We start from the raw sequence: 11,363 nt of genomic DNA, 5'->3' as shown, positions 1-11,363 counted from the left end.
CCCGCAGAAGACTTCATGTGAACTCATCTTGACAGTTTAACAATTCAAATCTTGCAATTTATTGTTCATCAAACAGGTGGAATAACTCTTACCTATCCGATAGTAAATGCAACTAGTTTGTTCATCTAACAGATCTTGTTTGTACAGAGATACGGCTCTGGTTATGCAAGAGGTTGTCCAGAATCTAATCAATCATATTTTTTTAATTGTGTTTATATCTAGCATCTTGTACCAATTGATCAACTAATGTTATGGGTGCTTTGATACAAACAGTCATACAGGGCTGTACTTCTGTAAAGTATTTACTTTTAGATTTTTTGAGGAATAAAAAACCAAAATACCCTCATGATAAAACACAAACTGTTAGATAACTTTTACATGAGCTCTAAAGTGTTGATAATTAGATAGATGACCATACATCATGATCGAGAATTCAACATTCATATAATCAGATATCTGGATTTGGTTCGATAACTAGATAAATCCAAACCGAACTGTCACAAATGACAATGTAACCAAACAAGCTGGCTAGAACTAGTAACTTCTAAGAAACATGAACCCAAGACTCAACAACCACAAGGAACCGCAGCTTCAAATATGACATCGTAAGCTTTGCTGATAAATTTCTTTAACTTGCCGGTATCGATGAACCCTTTCTCCACTGCAATCGTTGCTCTTAACGTTCCCACATAGCTTATTAGAGTTACCACCAGACTCTGCATTTTCAGCACAAATATTTTTAGTTATGTCAGTTGACAAGGCCAAAAAAGATCAAAGAAGTAGGATGATGATTTATGAACGTCTTTAAGTATGCGTATAAACCTGTGGAAGCCCGGAAGCTGTGAAGTAGAGACCTTGAATAGGATGGTTAGCCAAAGCCATCTGTTCTACGGGTCCAATCATATTGCTAATACAAATGCTCGAGTTCTTCATAGTGCTTTGAAGGAATTTTGATGTTGCCTGTAATATGTATCACGCCAAACTACATATTTAAGCCTAAACAATTAAATCAGCACATGAATCTGTACGCAGGCCTGTTAGTATAATTTACGTACCTCAGGGCCTATAAATTTGCGGGAAATTTCCAAAAATTGAGCATTCAGAAAAACAGCATAGTTGTTCTTGAGTCGTTTGACAGTTTGGTGTGTTCGAAAGATGAAGTCCAGAGGATCATGTGAGCCGGTCAATTTGGGGATTGGCAAATGTAGAAATGCAAACTGGTTACCCCATGGCATCTTAGCCTTGGGTTTAAGCATCTCGCTAACTGACTTGTAGCCATCTATGTCCCTGGTGTTAAGCAACCCCAATGCCATTGAATTTGCACTGCCTGATTTGTTGTCCTCGGCTTCCATGTACATCCGTGCTCCCAGCAATATTACACCAGTCATCACATCGTTTATTGTCTGCATTTGTAAGTCCAAATCAAAATTTATGAAAATGCGACACTAGTTACTAGTAATATAAACTAACATTGTTTTTGCAGGTGATTGGTGAAATTTACCACTTTTAGGCTTGTAGTTATTTTCTTGATTTGATCAAGAGGAAAAGCCATATTTGTTAAATCCAGTGGCCTGGACTCTACCCCATCAACAGTATCCGATCTTATCGGAGTCAAGTCATCTTCCATAATAGTGCTCTTCAAAATACTCTGTCCGAAATCGAAGAGACTAGTCATAAGGGTGGATGGAAACCGAGCAGCAGCTCTAAAGAAAGAAACATTTGCATTCTTAGCACTAGGTCTGGAGCTAGATTGACGAGAGGGAAGAGTTAAAGGAAGTGAAGGATTGTCAGCTCTCTGTAGACAAGAAAGAAGAGCTCCCATAAGAGAATAGCCATCACCAAGTGAATGATGAAGCTTAAATATAAGACTCCCAAGAACTCCAGTACTTGTTGGATAATTAAATTTGTGAATCTGCCATAAGGGTAGGGTTTGTGGGAGTTCTTCCAGTGCTATCTTTGATATATAATTATAAAGACATTCGTTGTATTCTTCAGGTGACAATCCTTGAGGAAACTCCGGGACAAAGTAATGGTCATCCACATTCACTTTAACAGGCTTCCATTTCTTTACACCACTCTTTTCTTCACTAACCTGCACCAGATTACATAAGTACGAGTTCAAAGAAAAAAAAAGATACTACGAGTTGAACGGGTAACATGCTGCGCCGCAAGTTGACGTACCATAATAGAAGAAAAGCGAGGGCTGATGGGCAAGAAGTGGTCGCTGACGAGAGAGATGGGCAAGTCATTGACAGGGACTTTGAATTCAAGAACTGCATAGAGGGTAAGAGATAGGACTGAACTGTTAAGATACTGTCCCAATGGACTTACTGGGGTCAGTTCTTCATCTTCTTCTTGTTGTTTAGCAGAGATCATATCATCATCAATCTTTGTCTTCACCTTCATCACCATTGCTAGCTACAATATCTGGGTCCTTCTGTCTTTTTTTTGTTTGATAATGTGTAGTATTATAGAAACCTATATATAGCTAAACTAAAAACTATACGAAGTTTTTTTTATATATATAAAAAACAGACTAAATTCTGGGCAAATTTGAAGCTCCATTTAAAGTTGAAAGTGAGGGTACGGTTAGATAGTAGCAGCAGCTCATTAACAAAAAATCCAACTACCAGCTATAACATTGAAGTATAGCAGAGTTAGTAGCATCTGTGATTGATGTATTACACTGCTACTCTACTCTACTGAACAACCCTCGCATGCGCCTGCCACAGTACAACCTACAAATGACTATTCACCAATCTCATTTGCTGTTTCTTGTAAACTTAGCAATCCTGTAGAGAATAATATCCCCATAAAAGAGCAAGATGTGACATAAGATGCTACGTACGTAAGGTAGACCTGCAGGCTACCAAATCATGTCAAAATTGGTATTATTAGTACAACTACCTTGTTTTTGAGGAGTTTCAAATCTTCAACATATTATAATGGGAATAAGGAAACATCAGTTGATGAAGAGGTCATTGGTTCATGTCCACTTCATATATCTGTGGCGCACAGCATTAAGTTTTTATTTGGACCAAATCAAAATTCAAATGTGAGTTTGGAGCTAAATGCTAATGGGCCGGACTTGAATTAATTAGTTGTGGTGGATCCCAAAAGAAGAAAAATGGACTTGGACATTGAAAAACATACGGTCACGGGATAATACCAAAATCAAGTTACAGAGAGGGAGATAAGCAGCGTTAATTTACCGGAGTCAAAAAATGAGTTAGGGGTTGTCCTGCGGTGCAGACCCGCCAGTCATTATGAATGCATTGGCTTGGAACTGCCAGGGTATGGGGTCCCTTGTAAAAATTCAGTTCTTTCAAGAAATGACCCGTTCTGAGAGACATGCGTTTATTTTTTTGAGTGAAACTATTAGCAGCTATTTGAAGATGGAGCGCTTATGTAATAAAATAGGTTTTGAAGCCTTCATTGCAGTAGAACCTCAGGGTAAGAGTGGAGTAGCACTTTTTTGGAAAAATGTTGGAGAGGTTAAACTTTTGAGCATGTCTCGTTCTCACATCGATGTGGTCGTAACAAACAACAATGACAAAAGCTGGAGATTGACGGGAGTGTATGGTGAGCCTGTCCGAACATAAAGACACAAGACTTGGGATCTTCTTCGCAATTTATCTCGCGATGCAAACTTACCATGGTGCCAGGTGGGTGACTTTAATAATATTACTTCGCAGATAGATAAGAAAGGAGGTCCTCCATACCCTGGTAATCTTATTACTGGTTTTAATGATTGTTTGCAAGACTCATGCCTCTTTGATATGGACATTATAGGTCACCAATACACTTGGGAAAGGGGAAGAAACACAGAGCACTGGGTCGAGATCAGATTGGACAGGGTTCTAAATAATAGTCAATGGTTTGATTTATTCCCCACGAAGTCTTTAAAAACTTTCTGGTGGATTTGAATGTATCCACCAGAGATATATATTATATCAAGAGAATTCTGTGTAGCAAGATTAGCTCACAGCTGCTTACAAATATGAACAACTAAGTTTACAGAGAAATGCTAAGAATACAGCTTATAAATGTTTCTCTAAGAATATTCTTGCTTAGTGTTCTTTTTGTTCTATTTTCTACTTCTTGGTTTATATATCACCAAGATTATAAAGTAATAAGACAAGATAGTAAAACAAAACCTATCAAGTCTAATACTACGCTGCTTCATTACTCTATTCCGGCATCTTTGAATATCTTCATAATAGCATGAAAATGGTAATGCTTCTTTATTCTCTAAAACCCAGTTGAATAGGCTTCCACATTCCCTTTGCATACACTCGACGAATGTGACTGTGTTATCATTGTGAACTGATGTTCAAATTGATTATCCATCGGGTACATGATCATCCGTCGGGTTGTCTTGTTGATCATCCGTCAAGTGGCATTGTTGTTTATCCGTCGGGTTGCTATCTGGCACTTGACTTCATTTCATTTATGCAGAATTACAAGACATCATCTATGTACAATTAATCAACCTATTCTACATATCTGATTAAAGTCAACATGACTTGAGTGCTACTACAGAATCTAAACAAGGTGTATACAGAAATGTGCTACAGACTCATTATTACACAAGCTACTCACTCGATAGATACTAAATCATCATTCATCGGGACTATATCCCTTATCCGTCGAGTGCTACATTTTTCACTAAGTAAAATCTACTAAGGTATTTTGTTAATGAAATCATCAAGTTCACAACATATTCACAACAATCTCCCCCAATTTATGTCTACTGGAATTATAGCCATAAATTAAGAGAAACTTGATGATAACAAAACACCCTAAATATCCAACTTTAAAAGTCAGTAGATAAAACTGTAAAGTGCTTCAAATAACAAAATGTACAAAGATTAGCTCACAGACATTTTCAAGATGCTCCTCTAGCCTGAGCAGATTTAAACTAATTTATTGAAGGTATGGATCTCTTTCCAAGCTTTCTGTTGTATTCTTCTATCTAATTTTGGAGCTGTCTGTGGAATTCCAGTTCCTCAGATTCTGAGAGATTTAGTTTTTCTTGCATCTCCAAAAAAGTCTCATTGCTAGAGATGCTCAATTAATCTTCTAATCTGAAAAATCTTCTAACTCCCTTGTCATCCATGAACTCCATAAGCCAGTAGGGCCTTAGATGCACTCTACTTCCTGTGTAAGGAATAGTTAGAGTCTTTGGGAGTGCATCCTTAGCTCTAATACTCCTTAGTTCTTCAATCTTCTTTAGAACCAGTCTTCTTGCAGTTACATTGAATCCAAAGTTCTTCTTGAATGATGAATAAATATTTATCAGCACAGATTGGCTTTCTTGAAGGATCCTGTGAAGTGGCCATTGAATCTCCTTTCCTCCCTTGTACTTGAAAACTAACCTTTCAGGTAGAATCCTGTAGGCATCAATCCCTCTAACTTCTTCCAGTTCATCTAGATAGAGGTTTAGATCAGAGAATTTCTTGATGTCACATAAGTACATGTAATCTCCTTGTTGACTTTGGATTGAGCTTTGATTAGAGATTTGGATTTGAGAGGTGACAACTTCACTTTCTTGACTGCTCTTGACTTTGTTCTCTTTGGCTTGTTAAGGATTGGCAAATTGAAGTCAGGAATTGGTAGACTTTCCCAGTCTATTGGTTCATTCTTAGGCACAATAGGTTCACCATGAATATTACTGTAAGGATCCACCACCTTAATATCTTCAAATACCACTGAGGGTTTTGATGCTTGAGTTGTAGTTGGAGTGGATTCCTTGTGAAACTGATCCTCCAATTCCTTACCAACAAAGTTCAATTTCCTTTTGGTTCTTTTGGCCAATTTCTTGTATCTGTGAGATTTCTTCTGTTGTGGTTCAACTTGCTTCTTTGGATCTTGGGATTCAGTGATTTCAGATGGCTGAGTAGGAATTTTTTATGTTGGTTTCACAGCTTGTAGCTTGGCCAAGATAGCAGCTTGATCTTTCTTTTGTTTAGCCTTTTTAGCATCTAGAGCATCTTGCTTCTTTTCTTGCTTCAATCTTGCCTTTTTTTTCTCTCTTTGCTTCAACAAATTGAGGATGTCCACCCACCACACAAATTTATTTACCACTCCTGAAAACTTTAGCAATTCTCCTTTTTAAAGCTGAATCAGCTGGATCCTTGTAGAAGGCAATCGATCTTGACAACATTTTCTTCTCATCAGGCTTAGGTGTCTCATACACTGTGTCCAAAGGGTTCTTTAGTGAGGTTTTTGGATAATTCACCTTTGGCTTCAAAAGTACTTCAGCCTTTGGAGATTTGATGCGGGATGGTTGTCCTCTTTCCAGATAGTTCATGCTCATTTCATTCACAAAGATTTGCCTGACTTGAGAGTGATGAATGGCTGACTTTTCTGGCTTCTTTGCTAGCTCAAACTTCTTTTGAATGTCCTCATCAATTTTCTCCCAGTTGATTAGAATCAACTGCTCCTTTTCAGCTGCTCTTAGATTGGCTGCTGCTTCATTTATCAGATCAATGCTATCTTTGGCTGGTGGCTTGGTGAAAGTAATTGAAGGCACAATTACTTTGCTAACTTCAATGTTGAGCACTTTTTGCACCCCCTCACTCCTAGAATTCTCTTTCTCCCCCTTTTTGTTATCAGCAAGTTGAGTAGAGGAGGTCTGTGCAGCTACCAGTTTCTGAAGCAAATCTGTCTGTTGAGCTTGGTGTAGATGAATTGATGTACGAGATGCTTCTATTGCTGACATTCTTATATCTAAGGCATCTATCTTTGTGGCAAGATCAGAATTTTTCCTGAGTTGTCTCTTGTTGTCAAGCATTGTAGCTTCTGGAAGTTTAGAGTCCATTTTATCAGAAATGGCCTTTTTCATCTCATCAATATCACCTTTGATAGTGTTGACATCTCGAGCATGTTGAAAACCTTGAATTTGTTGTAGTTGCAGAGAAGCAAGATATGCTTGAAGGAGCTTTTTGGTGTTGGCATTTGTGGTGGTTTGAAGAGCAGAATTTGTCTGATTTATGAGTTGAATCAGGGTTGTCTTGAAGTAGTGTTCATCACAGTGCTTTGAAAATGCCCAAGATGGCATGCCTGATCTTGAACTAGAGCCTACTTCTCCCCCTATGTCCAATGGCTCTTCTTCACTATCTCCACCTTCACCTCCAAAGAATTCTTCTGAACCACTAGTCTCATAATCAATATCACCATCTGTAGAGGGCAAAGCTGGGATGGCATCCTTAGCTCTTAGCATTGACTGAGTGGTGTGCACCAAGTTGAGCATCCTTTCTGCATTGTCATTGCCCTGTTCAGTTAGAAGTTGATATGCTGGAACAGGGTGAGTAAATGTCTCAGTATCAAGGGAGGTAGAATCTATAACAGCTTGAGGTTGCTGAGATAGTACCTCCATGTCTGTATCCTGGACATTCATTAACTCACTTGTAATCACATCCACCCTTATATCTCTTGTACCTGCATTTCTCTCATTATCTCTCTTTTGTTGCATCAAGGTCTCACCTTGGCTCTCCACCCTCATACCCACACCTTCACCATCTAAGGTGGGACTCCTCACACTTTCTTTTTCCAATCCTAAGAACTGGATTGCATATTTTCACTCTTTTCCTCTACTTTTTCCTGGGAGCAACCCAGACTCTCACTCATAACACTCTTTTCCCTCAATCCTAGAAGTGATTGTACTACCACTAAGTCCTCTACACTTGAGATAATTGATGAAATTTGAAGTTGTGCAGAGACACTCGATAGATAAGGGATATCCGTCGAGTTAGCAGTTTGACTAACTGATGGATAGCTGCTGTTAAACTTATCCGTCGGGATACAATCACTACTTGACGGATGAACAATATCCATCGAGAGAGTAGGAATAAATGAGTTTGGAGTGGAAACTATTTTGGACTCTGTGCAGATTGATGAAAATTTTGGAACAGATGTCTCAACAATTCCTGAAAGAATTGGCAAGTGAGTCAACAAATCATCCAAAAGATGATGCTCACTTGCACTAGATTTTGGATTCCCCAACAGAGTTAAAGAAGGGGAATCAGGAATTGATGTGTTGATCATATCCACATCCAGAGAGTTTGTGGGAGAATTTGGTGTTTGAGGTGCTTCTATAACTAAAGATTTTGGTTGTGACTCCACATTTATTGGAGCCATATTAAACTGACTTTGAAAAGGTGCAGTGACTGTGTCTTTAGTACCAGTTTGCACAGTGTGTGAACCCTGTGCATCCCCGAGGGTTTTTGGTTTCTTCTTTCTAGTATAGGTTTGGGGTGAGCTTGTGTCCCTTACCCTTTTGGCCTTGTGCTCTTGGCTGAGAGGTTTGTTCAATAGTTACATCCTTTTGGGAGGATGCAACTAGCAATGAGCTGATTTCCTTATTAAGTACTGCAGTTTGTTGAGAAACTGCAGTGTGGCTAGGCTGGAAAACACTCACCTCTCCAACCTTATCCTTAGGGTTTCTTTGATGTTCACCCTGTCCCTCACCTACCTTACCCACCTTCACACTCCCCTCTTTAGGTTTGGTGGATTTTGCAACTGGAATCTTTTGAGAGAAGCCAGAGGAGGCTTTCTTTGACTTGGATTTAGAAATTTTGGATTTGGTAGCTTGGGTAGGAAACTGTTGGGTCATTGACACAGTTGTCATAGCTACACTAGAATGCAAAGAAATTTGTGAGGTTGGAAGAGTAGAGACAGATGAACTTACCTCACTTACCTGAGGTGCTTCCATTTTAGGGAAATAGAAGAGTGGCACCTCTTTGTGATGGTTTTCCCTGTTCAAATGTGACACCCCCAGATCCGGGGTCAGGGATCCGGGTCGTCACGGTCTTTCTTTCCATAATATCACTTCACTTAATTAATAATAAATAACCTTATATTGTGACCCCACACTAACACACACCACAACCCGTTATAGTCTCAGAGATGAAATTGAAATAAGTACAAGTCCTTGAATCCACAATTTAAAAGTTATTACAACCCAAAATGATTACTTGATAAATTTACAGTTAATTGCCATTATCTGCCACAAGTTATAATTATACAATATTTGGTTCCCAAAAGTAGAATGCCTGATCTATCAATAGATCTACCTCTGCAGTTATAGCAGCTACAACATCAACAGGAAGACGCGGGACGCTTCCCACACGCTTGCGCTGGGTCTGCTTGAGTCTGGCCATCTTTCCTAACTGTTATTGTGTGATGAAGAAATGAAGCAAGAGTGAGCATTACAGCTCGCAAGATAATATAAAGTGTAAACAATAATGCAAGTATCTAAATGGATAACTTACTAGAATCCTTTATCAAGTGTGAGGTAATTACTTACTGGATATAAGTTTTAAGGAAGATGAAGTTACCAATTACTTCATTATACTTATACCATTTTTAGAAATCTACTTGAACTATTACTGGTCAAAGTATAATAAGTTTCAAAAGGTCATCCCATAGATGAGACCACAAGTTAAAACTTGAATAGATTCAATCTTTGAAATATTTTTAAAGGAAATGAAGTTACGAGATACTTCATTCAATGGGAACACCAATAAAACTATTTGATCCTGTCAATGCTTCGGCAACCACCCATTCGTAGCCTTTCGATCGAAATGCTACGGGTAGTGTTGCAGAATTATCCAACTGGATGATGAACTCATTACGGGAGTTTTGTCGCGCCAGGAAGACCACTTACGATGATCAGTCGTAGTAGTGCAACCCCACCATTTTCTACATGTAGAGGAGAACCTGTCGGATTTACTTGTCAACCGAACACTGGACTCCTAAGGAATGTACCGTCTTGCGGAACTTCCAAGCCATTTGGGCCAATATAATAAGGCTGGGCCGGCGCCACTCGACCACTTACGCCACTCCTAGTTCAGATGAAATCCATGACTCTGAAACGTAAAGCTCGTCCTCACCTTCCCCAAGTAGAAACTTGTTGATACGACTCCACCAAGAAGTCGTATCTAGTTGGAAAGGAAAACTCACCGATATTTCCCAGGCGATGCCTTTTAATGGATTAACTTGTTCCAAGAATTTTACTTCCCGAGTATTGGGTAAGTAATCAAAAACTCTTTTATCAAGACAGCAACCTTGTTGCGAATATAAAACACACCACAGAGCCGGATCGCTCAGGTTTTGAGCGAGTATTAAAATCCCCTTCGAAAGGAGGATCTTAAATATAAAATGAGTTTTGGGATCCGCTCTAACTTTTAAAATCATTTTGAAGACTCGCAAAACATTTTTAAGAATGTTTGGAGTAATGCTGATTTAATAAAATAAATCAGTCCCAATATATTAGAAAATATCTGAATATTATTATTTAAATAATCTTCCCATAAAGAATAATCTTTATAAAATAATTGAAGTAGAAGTTGTAAAACTTATACTTGAAATGAATCTTAAATAACCAAAGATGTACTTATACGAAAGTAATATCTTTATTTGAATAATCAAAAGTAAGTTTGATTATCGACACATTATTCTATAATAAAATAAAGAATATTATTTAGTAAATAATCGGAGTCATAAGTCCTCGAATGAATATTCAAAATAATATTCATTAATAAAATAAACGGAGTCATAAGCCCTCGAATGAATATTCAAAATAATATTCAATAATAAAATAAACGGGATCATAAGCCCTCGAATGAATATTCAAGATAATATTCATTAATAAAATGAAGTTATCGAATAAACCTTATTCGATTCATAGTTTTGAAAACTATTCATATATATATATATATATTATACTCGAGAGCCTCGACTCCCGGTTTTAGAAAAAGTTCACCTTTGGGTCCCCTATACTAAGGGTATATGCAAATTACCGCTTATCTCTAGCATAGGTATTATCAACTGAATCAACAGATATATGTATCAAGAATACGAAACATGCATGCATATATACCATATCACATGCTACAATATATCACAAGAATTTGCTAAGTAACCATTATGCATCTATCACAAGATAATGCATGTACAAATGTATACATCACAACAACAGTATAACGGATAGAAAACTTGCCTGAGCGACTGGGGGTTATAAATGGCTTGGGACGAGTCTGGTAACCTATAAACAACATATAAGTTGGAATTAAACCAAAGTCACTTATAAATCTATACTTTAACCAATTTAGACTCTAACGCTCGCTTTGCGCTTACTGATTCTCTTAAGTCGCTCGAGTACCCTCGGCTCCACCATTTTTAATAAATTAACCATTACGAGTTTTAAGGCGATTCTTCCGCGAGTGTCTTACCAACTGCCTAAAACACTTTACATAAATATTTCATACTCCAATTAGTCCTTTTAGGTCTTTAACCTATGTTTCAAAGTAAGGCGAGGGGTAATGATTCGTTCGCGAAACGTCGTTACTTAAAATGGT

At 38.0% G+C, this 11,363-nt stretch overlaps 1 protein-coding gene across 1 annotated transcript; it reads right to left on the bottom strand.

The window, feature by feature from the left end:
* Positions 1–389: 389 nt before the first annotated feature.
* On the bottom strand, positions 390–2,750 carry LOC141710785 (wax ester synthase/diacylglycerol acyltransferase 4-like). The gene is made up of 5 exons (XM_074513312.1): positions 2,182–2,750; positions 1,502–2,092; positions 1,056–1,403; positions 823–960; positions 390–716 (listed from the first exon to the last, which is right to left on the bottom strand). Exons 1-5 carry the CDS (start codon positions 2,410–2,412, stop codon positions 567–569), a joined length of 1,458 nt encoding a protein of 485 aa, XP_074369413.1. The 5' UTR covers positions 2,413–2,750; the 3' UTR covers positions 390–566.
* Positions 2,751–11,363: the final 8,613 nt, after the last annotated feature.

Source organism: Apium graveolens, chromosome 3 (genome assembly GCF_009905375.1).
Source record: "Apium graveolens cultivar Ventura chromosome 3, ASM990537v1, whole genome shotgun sequence".
Lineage (NCBI taxonomy): Eukaryota > Viridiplantae > Streptophyta > Magnoliopsida > Apiales > Apiaceae > Apium > Apium graveolens.
This window is presented reverse-complemented; position numbering and strand designations above follow the sequence as displayed.